The sequence below is a fragment of the Drosophila novamexicana genome, unplaced genomic scaffold (assembly GCF_003285875.2).
Source record: "Drosophila novamexicana strain 15010-1031.04,08,12 unplaced genomic scaffold, DnovRS2.1 tig00000009-arrow-pilon, whole genome shotgun sequence".
Classification (NCBI taxonomy): Eukaryota; Metazoa; Arthropoda; class Insecta; order Diptera; family Drosophilidae; genus Drosophila; species Drosophila novamexicana.
This window is the reverse complement of record NW_020824766.1, coordinates 2,529,728-2,554,344: the sequence shown is the minus strand read 5'-3', so window position 1 is coordinate 2,554,344 and position 24,617 is coordinate 2,529,728. Positions and strand designations below refer to the sequence as shown.

Below are 24,617 nucleotides of genomic sequence, written 5' to 3'. Positions count from 1 at the left end.
TACAGAATTTGTTGCATGTGCATATATATATATATATGTTTATATATGTATTTCATTATTGATATCTATTGTCTTTTCTATGACCACTCGAAGGTAGCAGTTAACACAAATTGCGATAGTTTTATGGCGTGTGGCCTAGTTTAAAGAGAGCCCTTACATATCTGCCTGTTATGCAGTTGACCTTCAGTCTTCATTCTTAGAACATTTCCATGTCTTTATCTCTTTCACTTGCTTTCTCTGTATCTGTCCTCGATTTTTGTAGCTGTGCCATTAAATTCTAACAAATTCATCAATTGGAAACGGAACTTTTCGACTTTTCACTTAACATAAATGTAAACTTAAATAAAATATAAAAAAAAATCATACAAATTAACAGAGCTCAGTTTACTTTTCGACACCATTCGCTGCCTCCACCTGGGACTTGTTTCGATTGCCCGCCAACTCCTGTTGTATCTCGTTCAGACTCTTGCCCTTCGTCTCGGGCACAGCTAAGAAGACGAAAATGACGCCAACCAGAGTAACGCCAGCGAATAGCCAGAAGGTGCCACCGTTGCCCAATCCGTCGTTCAGATTCTTAAATGTTTTCGTTACGATAAAGGCCAACACCCAGTTGGTGGTGCCCGCAATGGAGCCCGCAAATCCTTTGATATCGGTGGCAAAGAGCTCGCCCATCATCAGCCAGGGCACCGGGCCGTAGCCAATCGAGAACATAATCATGAATATGCACAAGCTGGCCACTGGCAGCCAGCCCAAATTCTCTACACTATCCTCATTCTGGTCCTTCAGATAGAAGTATACACCGATGGCGGTGGTCGAGAGCGCCATCACAATTCCCGAGGCGAGCAGCAGAATACGACGTCCGAGCCGGTCCACCACCAGTGTGGACACAAAGGTCGCCACCACCTGCATCACACCAATCAGAATTGTTGACATGCTGGCGCCGATATCAGTTTTGGCGTCCTGACACAAAATCGAAAAACACAAATTTTTGTTAACAATCCTGATAACATCTTCTTCTTCTCTTTTGGCTGCGGCCACTTACCTCAAAAATGGTCTTCGAGTAGAAAATGACAGCGTTAATGCCGCTCAATTGTTGGAAGAACATGAGCCCCAAGCTGATGCTCAATGCCTTCATTGTCACGGGACGGGCCAAAGCTGACAGGACATTCACCTTGTTCTGACGAATTTCGCGATCGGTTTCATGCAGCTCCTCCAATTCGGGTGCATAGTCGTATTCCTTGCCGCGCAGCCATTGAATTGATTTCACAGCTGCCTCTGAGCGGTTCTTGGAAACCTGTTGAATGGAATCTTAGATACTATTTTATCTATAGTTTCATTCATTTGCAGCTTACCAAATATGTGGGCGATTCCGGCATGAAGAAGAATATAACGCCAAAGATAATTGGCAAGACTCCGCACACGACACTCATCCAAAATACGTCAAGGCCAGCTCCGATGCCATATACAAACAGAATGCCGATGGTGATCATTAGCTGAAAGAAGCTGCCGAGTGTGCCACGGATATCCTTTTGGGCAATCTCCCCAGTATACATGGGTGCTGTCACGCAGAAGGCACCGCCAGCGATACCCAGAATGAAGCGTGCCACAAACATCATGACCACATTCTGTGCCCAGATCAGCAATGCCCAGCCCAAGACAAAGGGCAGCACGAGCAGCAGCATTGTCCATTTGCGTCCAATCATGTTGATGAGGAAGCCAATCGGTATGCACACACAGGCGGCACCAAGGGTCATGAACGAGCTGACCCACGAGTAGTTCTCATTGGTCACCTCAAACCCATAGAAATCTTCCTTCACGATGCTAGTCTCTGCCGGCGATGTCCAGCCAAGCAGTGTGCCGGCCGCAAAGGCGCCGCCAGCTGCTGCCAGGGCGGCAACATATTGGGGAAAGGTCTTCGACCTGTTCTCGGTGGACGTGTGCACCATTCTGCCAAGTAGATTCTCCTGATCCTGCGAACAAGACAAGACGCGTTTAGTAAAAAAAAACCTTAACGCCACGACCAACTAACTAGAACTGTTAACCAAGCGTATTATCACATAATTCGAAGCCGTGATAATGCCCTCCACCTGCGATTACGAACTTTATGGCACCACGATAGTGCGCCCAACTCTGAGACAAATGCCCCAAAACGTACAAGTTCCATGTCGAGTATTACTTATTTACAACACTCGGAAATGGACCCACAAAAAATCTACTTGGGGGCGGGATCCATTTTGTTTAAAGCTCTCGCTTATCGAGGCGGACAAGACGATTGCTTCAGGCGCTTAACTCTCGAGCATTAATGGGAATTTCTAGCCTGGTTTACGGGTTCTACTATATAATACCGATAACCACAAGTGTTGACTTCCTGCAGTGGGGATGGGGATGCATGTTCGGTGAGTTGCTCTCAACTCAATTCAATTAGTTAATGAGGATGTGCGTCATAGATAAGTTTTATAGCCGGCCTAAAAAAGTAGCGAGAAACTGGGGCATTGGAATGCCGAAAATTAGATATACGACAAACTACTTAATTAGTGCACTTTCGACCTATTAATCCAACGCCAATTATCGATTATATATGCGCATATGCATATATACGATAAGGTTGAATATTATAAGTGCAGGCAGACTAGGGCTTGGCATATTAAACTCTTGATGGGATTATATAAGAAACTTTCATCTAAAATGCTTAAGGTATACAAAAAAACTTTAAACTGAAATCTTTTGGATATTGATATTATCACAATATGAAAAACTTTAAGCTGTTTATATTAACATATAGATATATGAAGTTGTCAAAACTCATCATTTAATCTGAAATGTTTAAGGTTTACAACTTTTTGATGTGATATTATGAAAGACTTTAATCTGGAATGTTTTAGATAGTTATGTGATAATACGTAGAACTTTAATCGGGAATGTTTCAGATAGATATTGATGTGATAATATAGATAATTTGATTCTATTCAGTTAATCTCACATCAAAACTCAAATATAGAAAACTTCAATCTGAAATGTTTAAGAACTTTTTGACGTAATAATATGAAAGACTTTAATCTAAAATGTTTTAGTTAGTTATGTGAAAATACGGAAAACTTTAATCTGTTTTTATTATCAAAAATATAGTCCGTTTATTCTCACATTAAAATCGACACTATCCGTTCACAAAGAAGTAATAAAAGTGAATTGAAGTCTTGCAACAATTGAATTAACCATAATACTGCTTATAGGCCTTAAAGTAAGTAAATGGCAGTTCAATAATCTTTTGTTTAATATTGTTAACTTATTACATATGTTCACTGAAGCGGCGCCAATTAAAAATTTGGCTGCCTTGGCCATGGCCAAGCTACCTGGCAATAAACAATTCAATGATGGGGTACATATGTACTAAACACCTCACTAGTTAATGCTATCGCGTGTCTAATCAATATATCAAATACTTAGATAATCGCAAACGATTGACGCTGAAATTGTCATAATTCTGGCAATTAATCAGCGATAATTCAACAAAACTTTATTGTACACATAAGTCGGGTTAGTTAATGAAATTGTGGCCAAAAGCTTATCAGCCTGCTATCAATAACATTTAGTTAAGTAGATATAGATTAACAATAGAATACTGCCAAGCAAATTAGAGACTAAGCCCTAAGGTTTTGCATTAATACAAATTTGATCTATAATAGTTTTTATACATTTTACACAGACAGAAAATGCATTCAAGTACCTTTACATATCCTTGCTCTTGTTCTGGCTTTTCATTTTGCCATTTACCTAAACTCATTTCAAATATTATTCAAAATTAAAATATTTAGTTAAGTAGATCTAGCTGAAGAATATTAATTCCAAATAAAATAGAGACTGAATTAATAAAATATCATCTTATATAGTTCTTATACATTTTTCTCAGTGTAAGTTCACGCTTCTCACATTTTACACAGACAGAAAATGCATTCAAGTACCTTTACATATCCTTGCTCTTGTTCTGGCTTTTCATTTTGCCATTTACCTAAACTCATTTCAAATATTATTCAAAATTAAAATATTTAGTTAAGTAGATCTAGCTGAAGAATATTAATTCCAAATAAAATAGAGACTGAATTAATAAAAATATCATCTTATATAATTCTTATACATTTTTCTCAGTGTAAGTTCACGCTTCTCACATTTTACACAGACAGAAAATGCATTCAAGTATCTTTGCATATTCCTTTCTCTTGTTCTGGCTTTTCATTTTGCCATTTACTTTAACTCATTTTGCACCCACGCTCCAATCCCTGCTGCAATCCCCGACATGCTTGTATATCCAATCAAAGCCCACATCAGAGCAGCACAGAGCAGTGTTCAGTTCCGCATCTAGCAAATGCTGGCCGAGAGTTGTTGCACTATCCAACCGGTATCCGGTGACCGAGAAGTGGCGACGCCCACGCCTACTGCTGCCAAGACACACCTCCAGGCTGGCAGTAAATGTCTGCACTGAAATCGATATTCGCTGCGCTCTGGGTTGTTGTCTATGTGGCCACTGCGACTGCTTGCAAAGTGCTTAGCTATATTTAGATTAACGTTGGCAGTTAACCTGGCCAATAACTTGTTGGGCGCCCACGCAACCCAACGCGCCTGCCCGGTTGCCTCTAGACGTAGTCTTCAGCCGAGTGAGGATGTCATTGTCATCGCTGGCCAAGTCCAAGTTCGTTTCAATGTCAGTTTTGTTAGACGCTACGCATCTGCATATGTCAAATTTAAATGCGATCACAGTTCCCGTTTTCCATTAGCATAAAGAAAAACCTCGGAATGCTAAGCCACAAACTCGTTTCGCCCAAGTTCTGCCAAAGTCAGAAAGTAAAGCTGATGTCCCCCAGCTTCCGTTGTGCCCATAATAAACATTAACTTTTATATATCCAGAGTTTATGATTTATATGCCAGCTACCGTTTTTCGCCATACCTGAATATGCCCATAATAAACATTAAATTTTATATGCCAAGACAAGTTTGATATGATGTATAATAAAAGAAAAATTCCTTCCTCATTTTCTGGATATTTTTTTATAAACCGGAATGCAAATGCGAGGTATTTAAATGAGTTATACGGGTTAATTCGTAAACTCGACTAAAACGTATTATATATTCTGAAATGTCAATTAAAACTAGCCTCACGTCTGAAATGCATTGGTTGGGCATTAAAAATGTTTCGAATTTGAATTTGCATTTGAAATATTTGTAAATTTGATTAAGATTCAAATATTATTGCCAATTTGGCTGCCTTTTTTGTCTTTGATTTCTTTTTGTTTTTTTGTCGAATTATGACTGCGTTTTTCGTATCTTGTTTGTCTTATCAGTTAATTGGTTAAATAGGTGCAAAAGCATTTCAAAACTTTCTATTTTTTGTGTGTATATTTTCGGGCCATGTTTTCGGCCAAGGTCGTCCAAACAAAATTCACTAATTAACAAATGAATCTAGTTTCGAAAACGATTTAGCTAAAAGCCAAATGTGATAAGAGCTCTTATCGAATAGTTAAAGGGGGCGTACAAATCAAAGCATATAATTCACTAAAAAAGTAATTAATAATAAAGATAGTAATTCCGTAGAATGGAAAAAAATAACGAAATTTTAGACTTGTGCCAGAGAAGGCTTTAATTGAATTAACAATCACGTTGACAACTCGCTTGAATGATTTTATTGTAATGTAATGTAGATTCTGCGAGCATATACTAACTATACATGGTATATAGCTTAAATACAGTCTCTGTCGTTTTTCGTTTTTTATCATTTGGCATTTCGGTTTTGCTGTCTAACGAAATGCTCCAATTTTTCGTTTAAGATACTTTGCTCTGTAAATATTAAAGATTGTATGCTCTGGCAAAACAAAGGAAGCCAGTTTCGCTTCGCACTCCGATAATAATATACTTTTTGTCTTTTTTTTTGTTTCCTTCGTCAAGGTCAAACCTAGCCGACTCGTAGATACATAGATACATGCACAGCCAAGCGACAGCTAGCTAGTTAGTTAAAGTAACTTAAATTTTAGTACCAGCACCAGTTAGAAAATGTGTTTGCCTACTTGGGGACTGGCATTGGCACTGTCATTGCCATTGGCATTGGCATGGACTTTGATGATTTTTACCGCTTGCCGGGAACCATATTTGGCACCGTTCTCGTTGGCCTCCAGCAGGTGGGAGCTCTCCTCGTTGCTGGCATCGGGCTTCTTGTTGGGCTCATCGCCGCTCGAATTGCTGGAGGATGCCGACGACATGTTGCTGTTTTCAATCAACTTTTGTATAACTTTGTATGTGCAGTCACTAATTGTTTAAACAATGCTAATCTCGTTTACGCTTTTGATGTGTATTATGTCACTTGTGGATATGTTTTGTATTCAGCGCGTAGTTTGTTTTTGATTAACGTTTAATTTGTGTGTTTTTGGGTTATTTTATAGTTTTTTCTCGATTAGCTGTGTGTATTTCTCATGGCCAATTTGTTGAATAATACGACCGCGTTTCAATGTCCCGTGTCCTTTGCCTGTGCCCGACAGTTTGTCCTTTAACACATCGCCCACCCACGTAGCGCGTAGTTAGAATACTTTTAGGCGCATGCGCAGTGCTGTGCAAACATGTTGCTGTCCAAAAACTGCACTTGGCTAAACAAGATGAACATCCCAGTTTTAAGCGAGCTGCTGTTTTCAATAATAACACACACAGGCCGTATAAGTATCTGTATCTCTTAACCGCACGCAGCGACTGTTGGATGGCAAATGACGCGCCAAATTATAAAACCAGCAACGCCGGGCTCTGTACTGGATATGGACTCTCTCTCACGCTCCAACTCTCTGCCTCTCTCGCTTCCTCTCGGCCGCAGTCACAGACTTCCACTCTCTCTCTCTTCCTCTGTCGCTCGGCGAACACGCTCTCGCAGCGTCAATGCCGTCCGCCAATGGGGTGGCCACTGACGCTGTCGAGGCTATTGACTTGCAGCGGCAACAGAAACTGGAAATCGTAAGCGTCTTTGATTTGTTTCCTTTGCGCATTTTGTTCTACTTGAGATTGCATTCAGCTCTCTGCAGCAGCAACAACAACAACAACAACTGAGAAGTGCCTTTCGAGGTCTGCGCAAATGCATTCAAGTTTATGCAGTCGAATCAACATTTGTGGCACAGCTCCGTTATAAGTCAGACGATCCTCTGCGTTGAGTGTGACCTTAATTGGGTTACAAACTTAATGCTGCATATACCACATATTTACATATACATATGTATATATGCATCCTTTATGGAAATGTGGGCAAGAATCAAGACAATTTAAGGTGTCAAGTACACAATTGCTCCCTTACATAAATCAATTACAACAGTTCAATCTAGAAACTTGCTTCACTTTAATAATACAATACAATAAAAACTAAAGAAAAGTTTCATATGCTCCAACACCATTCTTATAAAAAATCAACTTATTAAATCTATTTAAAAATACAACATATATAATAACCATATATAAGAGTATATTAAGTCGCATAAATTCTCTTAACGCCATTTGTGCTGAGTATAAATAGCACAAAGAGAATCGTGAGGTTAACAAACTATTTAACTTGGCGTACATATAAATCTTTTTGTTATACTACAATATTGCCAATACAATTATCCAATTATTTATTTTAGTGCCATTTGTGATACATTTACTTAAGCAATTAACAAATTCAGGCCAATCTGTTTGCATATTTTGGTAAATACGCAATTGTCGTGCAACAAAGAAGAACATTTCAATTTCCCATCGTCCATATTGTAGACTTGTAGACTTGTAGACTTGTAGACTTGTAGATGTGTTTGTGTGTATGTGTGTAGCCAGTGTTAATAAACTCGCCGCATGCATTTCCATATGCACACACACACACAGACGCACACACACACACAGATCTCCAGGTACCTATTTACATTGTTTACATACGTTTCGGAAATGCATACGAGAATATTCTTATATGGTATGTACGCTTCGATAAAGGCATTCATTCTTGTCCGGTTTCAGTCTTCAAGCATTGCTGCTCTTTACGCACCGGCGCATTCGTTCAATGGATCACGTTTGTCGCATCTGACATATGAGAAAACCCAGAAATGAATCCCCAATGAATATGCGGTAATGAATCAATGAGTGCATTTAAATTTGTGTGAGTTCAGGTGAATGTTTGTGTACATTCGTACACTTGCTTCTAAGCGTCAACAACTAGGTGGGATCTCAGGAGCCGAACTACCAACTATTCCATTAAAAAATTATATTATATTTTGATTTATTTATAAATATTATTTAAGCATATTTCCAATTCATAATATTTTTTATTTATGATTTTTTTTCTCTGAGATCTATCTTAAAAATGTAGCATTGCATATGATCTTTAATACTACATATGTTAAGTCCAGTTAACATATGTTAACATACCCTATTTCTCATGCATTCGAGGGTATTGAAACAAATGAATAAACATGACACTGCTGGAGCCGCGTGCTGTCGAGTATATCGAGTTAGGCAACGAGCTCATTATGTACGCAAGTCACATAAATAGAATAAGACAACAGCTAAATAACAGAGACTAAAATTTTGATTTAAATAATTAGAATGGGAGAGGACTTCCGGTGAATGATGACGAAATTGATTTACCATAGGTAATAAACTACTTGTGTGACTAACCCTTGTATCTCGCACCAACACCTGGGCTAACATAGTATCTGAGTTGCGTGTCAAGCTGGCACTGAAATACAACCAAACATTTGGCACGCTTCGAGCTGGGGCCAGGCGCACAGAGCGCCTAAAAGCATGCTCACACCTGCAGGTATATTTGGCTTTTATATATATTGTTGCATAGTCAGTATGTATCTGTATCTGTAGCTGTTGGTATACCCATAAGCCATGGCCAGAGCACGCAATGCCACGCTGTGTATGTATACTAATTACGGAGCTCAGACGAGCCAGCGCAGGGCATGGGCGAAACTCTAGACCCCCCGAATGGCCTCCACCTCAAATGTTACGTAAAATGCTCATTAGGCAAACGAATGTTGACGCTAAAAGTGTCTCAGTTATTGCGGTGCGAGCGATGTTGGCTGTGGCTACGTCAACGCCAGCGACGTCATGCAACTGTATCTCACAGATACATTTACATAGCTGTACACATATTTGAGTAAGTTGTGCGCGTGTGACGTCACGCGAGCCAAGCCCCAAAAACACTTGGCCAATCGGCAAGCGCGAGCGTGCCCCTCAACCACACACACACACGCACGCACACGCACACAAAATAAGAGATGCATGTATTTCGACTTTTGAGCTAAAATTTCAATGTGCCGCTTTTTTAGTTGCTGTTGGCCCACGCAAATCACGCGATTTCAGTCAGTTCAAGTGCAGCTACATATACATACATATGCTTTTCGCTGAACTAACACAATTTCTTTCTCTTTTACTATGACCTACAATTGAACTTGTAACGAAACACGCGTCACAATTTCGATATATTTACGTTTATTTCGTCTTTAAAGCCACAAAATCAATACGCCTCCCCCTCAGTCTTGCCGAAGGTGAACGTATCTATGCTACCGCTCGTACATTGGCTGGATGTGTCCTTGAAATAATTTCACAATTCGTAGAAGTAGGCATATATTTGTCTGCCAAAATTATTAAAAAAAATCGAAATGAGCTCATTATTAGGCAGAATTAGGTAACAAAAAGTCATGTTTTTGGCATGGAATTATCTCCTTATCATGACACATAATACATATATAAATATTTGCATATATATGTACATGTATTGGGATATCTCACACAAACAATCAAAGTTTACCGTTTAAATGTACGCTTTTGATTTGTAACGGTCTGATTCAAAGTTGCGCGCAGAACAAAAGCTCCAATCGAAAGCTTTCGAACAGTTTGAGCGCATAACTCGACAGCAGTGAATGCAGTGCTGCTCAAACTGTGGATCAGTAACAGTTCATGCCGAACTGTAACTGTTTGTTATTTGACAGGCTGAACACATATTCTTTGAGTTTTTCAACAGGTGCAAAGACTCTAAATACAATTGTTTTTTCTGCTTATCTGAGCAACTTATATATTTATTAGTTTAATTGTATTTAGTCTAATGTTTTAAGCGAAGCATTTTTTGAGCATGCATTGCGTAAAGTATCTTTAAGAAATCTTAAGCCAATATTTCCTAAAACTGTTCGTTCTGTTGACTTTTGTTGTTGTTGTCAAATAGTTTGTGTACATGGAAACGACAACAACAAGGGCAGGCAATAAAACGGTTCCTAATCTTGTCTGTGCTTATCAGCGTAACTGAAACATGCGACTATCAATACTCCAAAACTGGGCTCAATATGTACATACACAGGCATACATATGTATATACTAGTAAGCCATACATATTGCACTAATCTATGATGACTTATCGCACAGTTCCCTCGCCTTATCGTATTATGTCACTTGGCGTTATATTCGACGCTAAATCGCTTTATGACCCAAGCGATATCAGTTCTTCAGATATGGTGCGCTTGTTTTCGGCTATTATTTATGTATGCACCAGAAATTGTTTATTGAGTGCAGTGTTGATATTTTTTGATTGACAGCTCGTATAGTCCAAAGCGTTCCATCGTTGACCCAAACGCCACAATAGCACACGCCCACATATAATTGAGCTAAGCGCGTGCGTTAACAAGCAATTTCCTTATTAAATTCACAAAAAATAAAAAATGAATTATATACAATATATGTATATGAATAATGCGCCATAATAAAAAGCTCACAATGGAGAAGCATTTACCTAGCCGAGCATTTATTAGGGCCAATTGAGCGCACTTTTGTTTTATTCAATCTTATCTTTACGATACTCGCGCTGAGATATAAAGTAGGATAGAAGACATTCTGCCATACTAGATACCACAGCCAGGGTCTATCCCCTAGAAGTACAAGGTGAGTGTTTCAAAAAGTTCAGGTATCCTCAATGGGAAAATAGAGGAATAGCTCTGGAATTCCTGAAAGTACATCTCTGAACAACAAGAGACATTCTGCCATACTAGATACTAGCCAGGGTCTATCTCCTAGAAATACCCACCGAGGACTTCAAGTAGTTCAGGTATCCTCAATGGGAAAATCTAAGAATAACTCTGGAATTCCTGAAAGTGAATCTCTGAACAACAAGAGACATTCTGCCATACTAGATACCACAGGGTCTATCACCCGCCGAGGGTTACAGGAAGTTCAGCTATCGAAAAAAGTTTCTTAATATTCCTGATAGTTAATCTGATTATGTAGTCTACCGTGTGCCTGCCAATCGATGACTCTCGATTTTATTTGAATTAGTAGGGTTATTTCTACCTATTTATTAATTATGACTAATGATTGGCTGATTATTAGCAATATCGGGGTCTTATAAATAAATGATCTTGCGGTTTCTAGCATAATCTTGAAATAATTCATTACCAATTCTTTGCGTCAGTCAACCATGAGCTCATGCTGTAAGACCCGATTGCAAGGTGTTCAAGTTCAAAGACTTGGATTGCAAAACAATTATAGAATACAATTTCTTTCTTATTCTTCTGTTCAATTAATCTCTATTACATTTCAATCCCACTTTGTATATACCTATGTATTGATGTCGTGCATTTGACGCAAGCAATCGTAGAGATAGTCTCTGTGATTATACTGAGTCGCAAGTGGCGTTCGCATGTGCACAGGTCAAGATGTGAGTGGGGGAGTGACCTGGCTGAGTTATCGCATGGACGCATTGGACAACGTTGACAACAATAATAACTGACAATGTCGAGCGACAACATGGGTTCAGGCGGGTTATCAATGCCCGGCAAGAGGCCCGTCGCCGGGCTCACAATTTAATGCAGTACTTGGGCAATTTTTTTTTTTTTTTGCCGATTTCCATTTCGGGCTGTGCCCCTCTTTCTCGGAAAATATGGCAAGGCCTACGGATCGAGCTAGGTCCAAAGTACATGCAGGTCTAGTCTGATAAGCTAACCTTAACGGTAGCTGATCCTATATTCCGTCTGCTGCTGATAAGCCTCAACTATTATATAAGATAATTAAGGCATGTGTCCACAACTTTGGAAAAGATTCGTATGCTCCGAACTGAACCCTTTTAGATAACTACATACGAGTACTTCTTATTGGTTTAAGTGTGAGCTTTAAGTTTTTCCCACTCATCTGACACTTAAGAAAAGAGCTCAGTACTCAAACCTGAGCAGCCCTTCATACTAACTGTTCTTATTAAACGATCTTCTGATATGGGCTGATCCTTAAGTTCTTAAGTTTTCTAGGTAGTTCAACTAGTTAGTTTACGTACTTATCCCATTTGCTAAAGCAATTCCACGTCATATCAAACAATATAATTAATTGCATTAACAGCTCGTTTGCCACCTTATCAATTTGTCAATATTAATGCCTCGTTTATATATTGTTCAATTCTTATCTAAGTACAAATAAACATAACAAATAATTGTTTACCAATAAATGATTGTTAACAACTTATCAGAGCGGAACAGCTAAATCAAAGGATTATGCATGTATTTAACATTTAACATACTCAATAAGAAGCTTTCATCAATTTATAGTCTGGAGTTCAGGGTTTATGTCATTAGCTATGTTGCTGACATTTGATTCTTAAGATGGTATTAGACTTTAAAATGTATTCCTTTTTGTAAACCCGTTTCCAGCCGGACGTAGTTTTTGAAATTGAATTTGTCTGCTATTGTCTAGTATTTAATTATTATTTATTTAAGCTCTAGACTCGACAGTAAACGATATTAATTATTTTTACACCCAACTGTCAGTTCTATTGAACTGTTTGCCAATTGCGTGTTCCGGACCTGTTGTAAGCTATGAACTTTCTATAAAACAACTGGATACTTGTAGTTCGTAGTACTAACTAGTACTAAAAGATCATATTCGAGTTATAGTATGCCACATTATGGCCAAGCCTCCCGATCGATTTCAGAAGTCAAGCCTTACTTCCTCTTTAATCAGGTACAAGGTTTTAAGTTCTGAAACATCAGAGTTATTTTTAGGCATACTACCGAATGTTACAAGCTATATATAAATTAAAGCAATTATATGGGAAGAAGTTTAAACACGCTGAGCGTTAAATATAAGCAAAAACAAGTTTTTTGTTAGCAGATGTAACGAGCCGAACCGTTATATATATTATTAACCTTTCTCAGAAGCTGAAACAGTTGTTAAAATAAACTTAAATGAATGGCTGTTACTTTATTTATTTACATATTGCTTAGCTTAAATTGTTTTCAGTATTACGACAAAAGATCGAACACAAATATCGAAGTGACCGTTTGAGGTTAAGACCGATATAAAGATATTAGGAAGTGCCCGTTTGAGGTTAAGTCAGACTTTAAGATGTAAAGAGGTGCCCTTTTGAGGTTAAGTTAGATATTAAGACATGAAGAAGTCTCCTTTTGAGGTTAAGTCAGAATTTAAGATATTAAGAAGTGCCCTTTTGAGGTTAAGTCAGATATTGAAATACTAATAATTGCCCGTTTGAGGTTAAGTTAGATATTGAGATACTGAGTAGTGCCCGTTTAAGGTTAAGTCAGATTTTAAGATATAAAGAGGTGCCCGTTTGAGGTTAAGTTAGATATTGAGATACAGAGTAGTGCCCTTTTGAGGTTAACTTAGATACTAAGATGTTAAGAAGTTCCCTTTTGAGGTTAAGTAAGACTAATATCTTTTGTAAGTAAGACCAATAACTTACTCAAGCTTAAATGAGCACTTCTATTTTCAGATAACAACTTACTATGCCAATAATTTAAGAACCTAGCAGTAGAAGATCTGCATATACTCCATATATCCTCTATATGCTAGCTTTCCAATAAGGCCTAGATTGATTTCCCTAGGAAATGTCACAAGCAACAAAAAATATAATAATTAACAATTACACTTTTCTAATATACTGCGCACTTCTATTAAGTAAAGTCGTAAAACAAGAGAGTAAACTATGGAGCTCGAGCTGTTAGTGTGAAGTAGTATATCAAATGTTTCACAGTTTGCATGGGGGGCTTTACTTTTCCGCTTAAATAAAAAACCTTAGATAGTGCAGGCTAAAAACCTTTTTAAAAAAAAAAAAAACAATAGCTATCTGTTACGTAGTATATTTAATTTATTATTGGCATTAAATGTAGACTAACGAAAAAAAAATAAAATAAAAACAATTGAAATGGCCACACGTGACTTTCTTGCATTAAATAATATCATACGATGCGAGTTTTGTTTACAATTTGTTTTTATATCAAGCCGTAAAATTCAAATATAAGTACATTAGCGATGCTTATGAACGGCAGCTCGTCTATAAAAAGTAAATATTTAAAGTTGAAAATTTTGCTTTGGAACTAAGAAATTCTGCACTCTTGCGCGTTTATACAGCTGTTGACATGTCTTCTATATACTTCTTATATATAGCATATATATGTACATATATTTTATTTGAATTCAAAAATTTTCCATGCACAAAGCGTGGGTGTTGCCGACATCCGAAAGATTTCATGCCTACGTCATAGAAATACTCACGATCTATCTATATATTATGCGATTTTATCTAGCGGATACACAATCTATTCTCATATGAAAAGTATATAATATACAATACAATATATTTGAACTTGATTTTGAGCGTAATAAAATGTTAAAATCTTTTCCCTTAAAAGAAGTCTTTCGAGTGCTCTTTCCCTCACGCGTTTCATAAATACACTCGTATCTTTTGCTGTTCTTGCCTTTTTTTCATTGATTAAAATTCAATCACACCTGCACTTTCCGTCAGGTAAGGTGACTCAACGTGGGTAATGCCAAATAGCTGTAACTGTAAATGTATCTGTAGCAAATTGTTTACAAATTGCCTGTGAAAATGGCAATGCTTCCCTGACGTCATTTGGATACTATTGCCACGCCCTGCGGCGCCCCCTTCAGCATCACCTGGCATTTGCATAGTGTGCACGTGATTTATTTTTAGCGCAAGATATCCCCTCCCCTCTCCCTCTCCCACCACTCCCTCTGTTGATAATTAACGCAATTTATTATTTTTCCCAAATGCAAATTATATTTATATACAAAATAATCATATCATTAATAATTCCTCTTGTTTTCCATATGTAATTTCCCCTATTGTGGGTGCACTGTAAATTGCAGTTATTTATCTATTTTCCGCGACACGTTAATTAATTGTGTTGTTTTTTTTTTACATTTTTTGTATAAAAGTGCAATTTGTTTTAGTCGCAATGCTTAACTTAAATGCAATTGAAAATGGAAAAACTTGTAGGAAATTTAATATATTATATCAAATATAATATTGATGAAATAGATCTGTACTTAGAAGCACATTCTGTTCCATTCATTGGCAACAATTGGTTATCGGTCAGTTTTACGACTTTAATTAACCAAAAAATCTTGATTATAAAATTACATAAAAATGTATAAGCCTTATCAACAAACGACAAGCGAACGAAATTGCACGACAACCTAAAGTACGTGATTGTTTTTCAGTATAAGAAAGTAGAATATTTAAAAATTGAGCAAAATAAATCAAGCTCAGGCTTAGGTTCACCGAGTCGTAATGGGGGATTTTATTTCGGGTTGGGAAAAATCGAAACTATTTAATTGCTTACTGGAATTTCTGTCTGGGCGAATCTTAAAGCATTTGTCTATTTGCGTATTTTGAGATGTGCGCAATGCTTTTTCCCCAACAACAGCAAATCTCGTTTACTTGCTCCGCAGATATGAAATGTGTTTTAACGTCTGTTTCAATATGCACTTATCATGTTTAATCATGTAGTTATGAATCAATTTGTTTTGCATAACGTCGACAACGGGCACGTTCCAGTGTCTCGCCAAATTTACGCTGAGTTCAGCGATGTTTTCAACTTGGACCTGAATGCAACACGCCACAATTTAACTTTACTCAGTTCTCAAATGCATGTTGCACTCTTAGGTTGCGAGAAACTGCCTAAAAGACTTGGGAATACGTTTAAAATGAATTTTTTTAAAAATATATATAATATAACTCATTTTCATGTTGCACTAATTGATTGGAAGAAACTGCCCAAAGGTCTTAGGAATATGTTTAAAATGAATTTTTTAAAAATATATATTAATATTTTTCAACTAATGCCAGCGCACTCTCGATATTTTCCAACACTAATTTTTCACTCTTTCATTTACAACAATTGCTTTAGTTTACATTTTCATCCTCGGCATTGGATATTTTCCTACACTGACTTTTCTCACTTTCATTTATAACAATTGCTTCAGTTTACATTTTCATCCTCGGCATTGGATATTTTCCTACACTGACTTTTCTCACTTTCATTTATAACAATTGCTTCAGTTTACATTTACATTCCCAGCACTCTCGAAGAATTTCTTAAAGAGGTTAATTCAGAGTGATTAAATATTTTTAAAGGAAAGGTTCGCCCTTCCTTCTGCAAAGCACTTAAAAGCGCGTAAAAGCGATCGCAGCTACCGTTAATTTATTTACTCGCCTGCTTCGCTTGCTTTCCCTGTATACCTTGTACTTATCATAATCATCAGTTATCTTATTACACAGAACAGTTGCCGTCAAACTGTACAGCGGCCGGCGAATACTTACCGAAGAACAAAAACAATCACGAATTCGCTTTGATGTTTATGCAGCTTCCAGCAGCAGCTTTGAACTTGAATTGTCCTTTCTGGGCGGGCGGCAGGGTATGCCGTATGCGACGCGCGGTAATTTGTTTTAAAATATACGAAATTACAAGTACACAACAGCAGCACACAGCACTCAGTGCAGACAAAATTACAGTTAGTTTTTGATTTTGCTGTTTATTTTTTTTCTACACTGGCGATTGGAGAGAGCACTAGCAGACGCACAGACACACACACACACACACGGACATGGACATGGATAATGAAATCTCTGCTGGTTTTTCGGCTCGTCGCCCGTTTTAGTTACCGCGCGCGACGAATTCGCTAAAACAACTGATATCGTTGATATGACGGGCCTCCGTTGTTGGGTAAGTAGCTCAACAGAATTTCACATTGAGGCGACAGCGCACAGTGGCACGAGTACCGTCAAGTTGCCAGTGAAAAGCTTATCTCAAGCTTTGCACTGAACTTTTCACGCAACTGTTTAGGCAATGCCTATCAATAGAAGAGCACATGTTATTTTCAGATGCCGAACTTTTTATTTAGAAATTCTCAAATATTAAATTGATTTATTTATGTATTTCAAGCAGTGTTCTTCGCTTTTTATATTTTCTATATATATGTTTTCCCTGTATTATTATTTTTTCCCAATGTTCTTTCCTTTTTTATGCATATATTTTCTTATTATTATTAATTTTTTCCCAATGTACTTACACTTTTTTATTTTTTCTATATATATTATTATTTTTTTTTATTAAAAGCGAAGCACTGTGCTCGGCAGCGTCGCACTTAGTGACAGAAGCAGCGATGCTGCTGCGCCCTGCGTCAAAGCGGGAAAATTAAGTTTATTTTTGTTAAACTTTGTTGTTATTTAATCTCAATGCTGGGTTTTAACTAATCGAATAAACGATGTACACAAGTTGAAAAAAAATAAACGCATGACGTCAAATGCGGAATGAGACAGGAATTTTTGGGCTGCGTGACTTTCGTCAGGCCATTGGGCAGGATGTGTGAATAATGCTGTGCTTCAGTGAGTAAATACATGCACAGCAGAGGTATGCATGTGTGTGTGTGTGTGTGTGTGTGCGGGGATGCTGTGGCCGACGTTTCACGCTGGCATTGTCCTTGGCAAAGGACGCAAGTCCCGCATTTCGTTAGAGCTTACGCAAGAAACGTAAGCTTTGCACGTAATTGTTAGGAACTTTTATTGCATTGAGACATCAATTTTATCGTCTGATGGAAATCTCTTGGAAGCAAAGCTTTTATATGTCATTATTGAGCATTCTTTGAGATTTATAATATATGTTGTGTATATACATTCTTTTTTTATACCCTGAACCCATTAAAAATGGGTATAAGGGTATATTGTATTTGTGCGAAAGCCAAATGTATGTAACAGGCAGAAGGAAGCATCTCTGACCCCATAAAGTATATATATTCTTGATCAGCATCAATAGCTGAGTCGATCTAGCCATGTCCCTCTGTCTGTCCGTCCGTCCATATGTATGAACGCAAGCATCTCAGAACCTATAAGAAATTTTAGATGTAGATGCTCCTAGTTCCCGCGCAGATCGAGTTTGTTTCCGATAATCGATAACTTGCTCCGTTTCCAAGCAATCGATAAAAAAAACGATATCGATATCCTGCTTTATGGGCAATTTTGGTAAATAATAAGAGCTAGAGTCATCAAACTTGTCATATAGCTTCTAAAATGGAATATATATATGCATTTGATGTTGGAAGAAGAGGGTTCAGGGTATCCCCTAGACTAGAACCTCTTACTTGTTATTAATTATTTTATTTGTTAAATGAATTTATTTGTTATATATATTTGCTAGCTCGTAGGGGACTTATAATGCTTGTATTTGGTAAGTTCTTCTTATAGAAACTTTATTTTCGGATTTTCCCATGACATTGTGATCATTGTGATCCGACTTTATCTTATAGTTGGCACTGCAAAAAAAGGCCGAAAGTTAAATTATCCGGTGCAGTCAAGTCCGACACATTTACTGCCTGCAGTAAAAACAAGGCTAAATAGCTTTAGGCCATATTAAAAGATATGAATCTATCAACAATAATATTGATACTGATAAAGAATATATGTACTTTATGGGCTTGGCAATGTCTTCTTAATGACAAAATTGTTATACCCTCTGCAAAGGTTTTAAGTCTCTCTTGATCTTTCTATTTTACTCTGTCTCCGAGAACTTTCTCTCGTTCATTCGCGCCAGAGAAAACTTCCTTCTATGCAGTCAATAATACGGTTATTAGTTAAATTTAGCATAAAATTTATTGGTTCGTTATTTCATTAAAAGCAGTTTTAGCAACATTTGTTTGGTGTCTTTCCATAATATGCATTATGTATTCAATATATTTGTGTACATACTCAATTTGCTTACATTTACAGTTTAATTGTTTAAATAATTGAAACAGTAGTTCTTTGTTGTTGTTTTAATTGTTTTATGTGTGTATCCTTAAGTTAAATAGAAGTTCCTACTCTTAGAAAACTGGTCTCATTTATGTGATTGCAACAATCACATTTTTGGTTAACATGTCAGTTAGCGCTCCTCCCTTACCAATAGGCATAGAATAGTCGTAACTTAGTTAAAGCATTAAATTGTTCTCGGTTTTGTTAACGCCTGCGGTTTATTGCGCCCTGATTGCATTTGCATCCAAAGGTTCGTCGGTAAAACCACAGAAACTCCACTTTGACTGCTCAGACTTAAAGAGATTTGTATATTTTGTGAGTATTGTCGCTAGGTCATCGTTGCTCTTCAGCTCCAGCGACTTGAGGAGCATTCCACGCAGATAGCTGGCAATGCTGGTAATGTCGACGCCATGCGGATGCAGCACCAGATATGCGGAGGTTAACGCTATTATCTTGGCTTCAGCAAGCGCCAGCGACATGAAGTTGCTCTAAAAGTGAAGGTAATTAGTTGAATATCTAACTAGTTAGTCAATATGCCCAACTAATGCCTTGTCAGCACAGTAGCTCCTACCTTTGGTGTGGGCAATGGTGCAGCTGTTTGCACGACTGCTTCCACGTTGTTTGAATTGGGGCATGGATCGGCTATGGGCAATTGTTTGGCTTCATCAACAACTTTGTTTGGCTCTGGAGCTGGTTGCGATTTCTCATCATCCTCGATTTCATGAATTTCGACCACGCCGCTTTGATGTTCAATAATGCGCACATCGTCGTCCACTTTATCAATATCAATTATTTCTAGCTCCAGTGCGATATCCTTCTTTTCGCTCGGCCTGAGATCATCCGCATTTCGGCTGCACGAGTCGCCGCTGCTGTAATCGGCATTGGAAGCATTTGAAACGCTGGTGCTGTAGGCTTCCTTGTCTTTTAGCTTATCCGCAGTCTCCTTGATTTTGGTCTTGAGCAACAGCTGTTTGACGCCCGCCTCCTTGAGATTCCGTTCGAGCTGCTCGATGGTCTTGCAGTCCTTCTGCTCGCGTAGCTTCGTCTGCAACAACTGTGTCTGCATGTTGCGTATGGTCTCTTGCAGCACCTTGATTTGTTTCTCCCGCTGCACACAGTCGCTACGCTCCACTGACATCTCATTGCGTATGGCCTCCAGTTGACAGCGCAGCGAGTCATTCTCATCCTAAACGAGGGAGTTAATAATTGAATAAACTTTGAATTAAATAAGGCAACAATTATTGCTGCTCACCTTGAGTCCATCGCTGTCGTAGCGGGTGCGTTTGCTGCGCCTCTCATAGTCGCGCTCATCATCTGAGATTTCCATTTCATCGTCGTCGATTTGGACCGTGCGCAGTTCCTGTATGGCATTTCAAAATGTATTTTTTGGTCATTAATTAATTGTGATATATGAATCGAATAACTCTTGTTGCATAACCACAGCTTACGATGGTAATTTCTATAGCCTAAATTTTATAATTTGTTTGTATATTGAAAATGCATCATAAAATTCTCATTTGGCTCTTTGTACTGTTTCGGTCCGCTTACTTACCTCGCCACATTTTAAAAAGCTCGCTTAATTTGTATTATTTTCTCTTTTTCTTTTTGTTTTGTTTTACTTATTATTTGTATTTAACATGTTAAATGTTGCACAATGAGTTTTATCTTAATATGTTTACGATTTACCAACGCAATTGCAAAGCCAATGAAACGCAGTAAGTGCCTTAGAAACTTGCAAAGTTTTAGCTATTTATGAATTTTATTTGATTTAATATTTATTTGATATTTTTATTAAATAAATTGCCAGTTGAATATATTATACAAGTTCTTTGGCATTCAGCTAAAAGTTACTTTTAGTTTAAAGTGGAAATTGAAAGCTTAGCGAAATTTTTATGCAAATGTTTAGTTAGTTTATCATATAGAAAGAAGCAATTTTACAAGTTAATTCAAATATTTCAAAGATAATTCTTAAGGATGAAAGCCAGATGAAATTACTTAATAAAAACCGGAAATAACCCAAACTCAAAATGTTGACTTAAAAGAAGCTACAGATATGTTGATTTTATGAATTAAGAACAGTTTCCCTTGAATGCAAATTCAATAATTTTCTACATAAATATATAAAATAACTCTAAATATTCGTGATAAACAAATACAAATGTAAAACGACAGCAAAAATGTGAGTGTTAATATTAAATGTGTTTGAAACTATGCAAATAGATCGATTAAATAACTAGTTAATTAATTAAAGTGAAATGGAAACGAAACCATGTTGCAAAGCAAGTTGTTAGTAGGGGAAAGGCAATTGACATGCAGACAGATACGAAACGATGATAACAAACATACTAATTAAAAGTTTAGACTATCAATACTGGCAGAACAATTAGGACAGGCGCGAGTACCACAATAAGTGTGTGTGTGTGTGTGTTTAATACGATATCATCAACAGCTGAACTTGTCGTAATACAACATTCTTTGAACATTTTTGTACGTACCGTCGCTAATTTCTTCCATTGGTCGATGTTTTTTCTTTGGGCTTTGGTGAAATGGTCCCAAACCTTCTTGTGACTAGCGGCATTGAACACTTTTTCAATCTGAGTGACTGAACAATAATGCAATAATATATAATAATATTAAGGGAGGGCAGAGGGTAGATATTTTTTTTTTTTTTTTTTTTTTTTTGGGTTTTCTTATTCTTGTTGTTGATTTGATTCTTCACCGCTTAACTAGTCTGCGTTTTCTAAACAAATTGGTGGAAAATAATAAGTTGAAAAAGAAACTACTTAAGAGACCCTCGCATAACATAATAGTTTGTAAAAGTATATAATACAGTCTAAAAATATTATACAACAGCTTGTTACCTACATGTGTATCATAGATATGTATTTGTTTAAAGACTTCAATTGCAGTTAGTTGTTAGTTGTTTTCAACAGACAGCCAGAAAGAAAGGCGGTTGGTGTCTGGTCCGAGGGCTTTATCAAATATCACTGCTTGGTCTACAAACCTTTGGCCTGGACTTACACTTTCATATACATATGTATTCCTATGTTGAGTCTTCAGACACAGTGAAACAAGTTGCTGCACAGTGGCATAAAATAACGATATTGCGATCCAAATGCGTATTCGTAGAAGTTCGGAGCAAACAACAAAAACCGAAAAAATTGTAATCCACAAATTTTGGTCTAAACTTAAAATATGTTCTTTTACTTTTAACTAAAGATTAGGCAATTTAAAACATTGAACTGACTCAAAGACTCATAGTCATAAAAGAAACTGAGTTAAGTAATATCTCATCTTCATTTGATCGCTTTTCAATCGTGTTTTGTCCACTGTGCAGGACTGATGTGACTGAACTTTTACCTGCGGCGGTTGCTGCTTGTTTTGCTCCCTCACCTGGCATTTTGTCTGGTACTTTGAGAGCAAATTTTAGACAGTGAATTCTTGAATGTGGAATTGGTTTTGTTTTCGCTTTTGATAGCACGATGACTAAATTGCTAAAGAGTGTGTGGTTGTGTAAGCGTGTGTGTTGTGTTTGTTTACGTTTAAGTGTTTGTTGTTTTTTTTTATTGTACTTGGTACAGATGCTAGACGCTAACCGGAGCGCAACAAAAACAGAAAAGTTGTAAAGGAGCGCACCTAAAACCCAGCTAAAAACTACAAAATAGGATTTCAAAAGATGCCACTTACATTGTGTGGACATGGTGCCCATTTGCTTGCGATAGCATTCGCGCGCCTTCCGCAGATCCTCCTCCAGCTGCTGCTTATCGGTATGCAGGCGCCGCACATGGGCATGCGTGCTCTGAATCATGGAGTAAAAGACGTTCGCATTGCGCTTGGTGCAGTCGCCACGTTCCAGCCATGCGGTAATCGTTTGTATGGCCTTCACAAACGTCTCGTTATTACGCAGATGCTCCGCCACAGCGGTGGCCTCATGATCCGTATAGTGCGGAATTGGCGGTGGCGATTGCGAACGCATGCGATCCAGCGACATGCGCTCCCGGTGACGTTGCTCCCGCTGTAGCTGACGCTGCTTACACTCGTAGTCGTATTGATCGTCTCGTGCCTGAGCATAGTCCACGTGCAGGCGTCCAAAGTTGGGTGGCTCATTTAAGCTCGAGATGCGTAACCGGTAGCCGGACAAGTAAATGGCACGATCTATGGCTGACTCATGCCGGTAGCGTATATGGCAAAAGTTCTTTTTCGACATGCGTAGTGTGGTGATTTCGCCACACGATTCAAATATCTCACGAATCACGTCTTCCGTTATGTTCTCTGGCAGGCCGCCCACAAACACAGTACGACAGCCGGGCGGACGTTCGCGTATAGTGGGTGGCGGTGCATTCGGATTGGGTGGGAACAATATGCAATTCTTGGTTTTAATGACCTCCTTCAGACCAGGTGCAGTGCCTGTGCCGTCTGTAAGACAAATATTAACCCGATTGCCGATTCATGTAGACCGATACTTACCAGCTGCCAAAGTGCCATCTACACCCGATCCCGAGCCATCGGTTGGCATGCCAGCAACTGTCGCTGCGGCCACATAGCCCGCCGCTGCATAGTTATGTTGCATCTGTTGCATTGCAGCCATCATCGCGGAGGGATCCAACAGCATTTGTGCATTAGCATTAGATGCATTAGCTGAGGAAGGTGTGTTGCCACTTGTAGCGCCGGCTGCGCCCTGAGCACTAGGAAAGTACAAGTAGCCGGGTGGCGTGTGCATCAGACCATTTAAATAGAGTTGCTGGGCGTCGGGTAGGGACAGAGCTGTGCCAGGTAGTTTATCCGTTGGCTTGCCAGGCGCCATGGCATCTGAGTTTTCCAGCTCGTTATCATTTTCCAAATCCATTGGAGCGCTGCCCTGCGCATTGTGTGCCTTTAACTTGCTGGCTACTGTTTTGAGTTGAGTGGCTGTCTGCGCCGATGCGCTGCTGCTGTTCGTAGCCGTAGGCGTGGGCACGCCCACCGTGGCGGTATTAATAGCAGCCGCCAATTGATTAATAAAATTCGGATGATTTGGCAAGCCGACGCCACTTGGCATACTCCCAAAAACTGGTACTGCAAAGAGGAAAACGGCATAACCATATGTGAGACCGGTAGTAGGGCAAAGAATACAGACAACCAAAAAAAATAACAAATACAAATCAGCTGTTTGTCAAGCACGAACCAAACACCAAAAGCGAGAGCGCAATATGTAAGCGCACAAAGCGAAACATGATAGGTTGTCTGGTATTTTTTTTCATTTGTTTGACTTGTGGGTGGTATCTATTTGTGGGCATAACAATCGCCTCTGACCATAGACTGAACCGCATTTAACTATAAATTAGCATCCTTTGCGCACTGTTTGTGTGCATTTCATATAAAAGCTCTTACTTACACATATTTTCAGCCAAATTTGCATAATTGAACGCCATTCGAAAATTGTCTTATATGAACTACACGAAATATACCATTTTCGGTATTATGGCAACCAATAAGTTACGCTGCGTTATAGCTGCACATAACTTTCATGCGCTCTGTTTGTTAAAAGCACACGCATTGCTTTTGCCATCAT

The 24,617-nt window shown here is 38.3% G+C and overlaps 2 protein-coding genes across 5 annotated transcripts; both read right to left on the bottom strand.

Annotated features, from left to right (window-relative positions):
• Positions 1-63: 63 nt before the first annotated feature.
• On the bottom strand, positions 64-16,973 carry LOC115770574 (facilitated trehalose transporter Tret1). Of its 3 annotated transcripts, none has more exons than XM_030715913.1 (4): positions 16,604-16,973; positions 1,353-1,970; positions 1,043-1,294; positions 64-960 (listed from the first exon to the last, which is right to left on the bottom strand). In XM_030715913.1, the coding sequence occupies exons 2-4, from the start codon at positions 1,944-1,946 to the stop codon at positions 385-387; spliced, it is 1,422 nt and encodes a 473-aa protein (XP_030571773.1). In that variant the 5' UTR covers positions 1,947-1,970; positions 16,604-16,973; the 3' UTR covers positions 64-384. The 3 variants fall into 3 exon arrangements, with proteins under 3 accessions (XP_030571773.1, XP_030571757.1, XP_030571765.1); XM_030715897.1 differs by lacking the exon at positions 16,604-16,973 and adding an exon at positions 6,054-6,663; XM_030715905.1 differs by lacking the exon at positions 16,604-16,973 and adding an exon at positions 6,117-6,660.
• A 1,962-nt stretch (positions 16,974-18,935) lies between these two features.
• Positions 18,936-24,555, bottom strand: LOC115765760 (ecto-NOX disulfide-thiol exchanger 2). Of its 2 annotated transcripts, XM_030709426.1 has the most exons (7): positions 24,441-24,555; positions 23,534-24,121; positions 22,754-23,482; positions 21,562-21,668; positions 20,319-20,426; positions 19,638-20,252; positions 18,936-19,554 (listed from the first exon to the last, which is right to left on the bottom strand). In XM_030709426.1, exons 1-7 carry the CDS (start codon positions 24,475-24,477, stop codon positions 19,285-19,287), a joined length of 2,454 nt encoding a protein of 817 aa, XP_030565286.1. In that variant the 5' UTR covers positions 24,478-24,555; the 3' UTR covers positions 18,936-19,284. The 2 variants fall into 2 exon arrangements, with proteins under 2 accessions (XP_030565286.1, XP_030565294.1); XM_030709434.1 differs by lacking the exons at positions 18,936-19,554; positions 19,638-20,252; positions 21,562-21,668 and having other exon boundaries at positions 20,348-20,426.
• Positions 24,556-24,617: the final 62 nt, after the last annotated feature.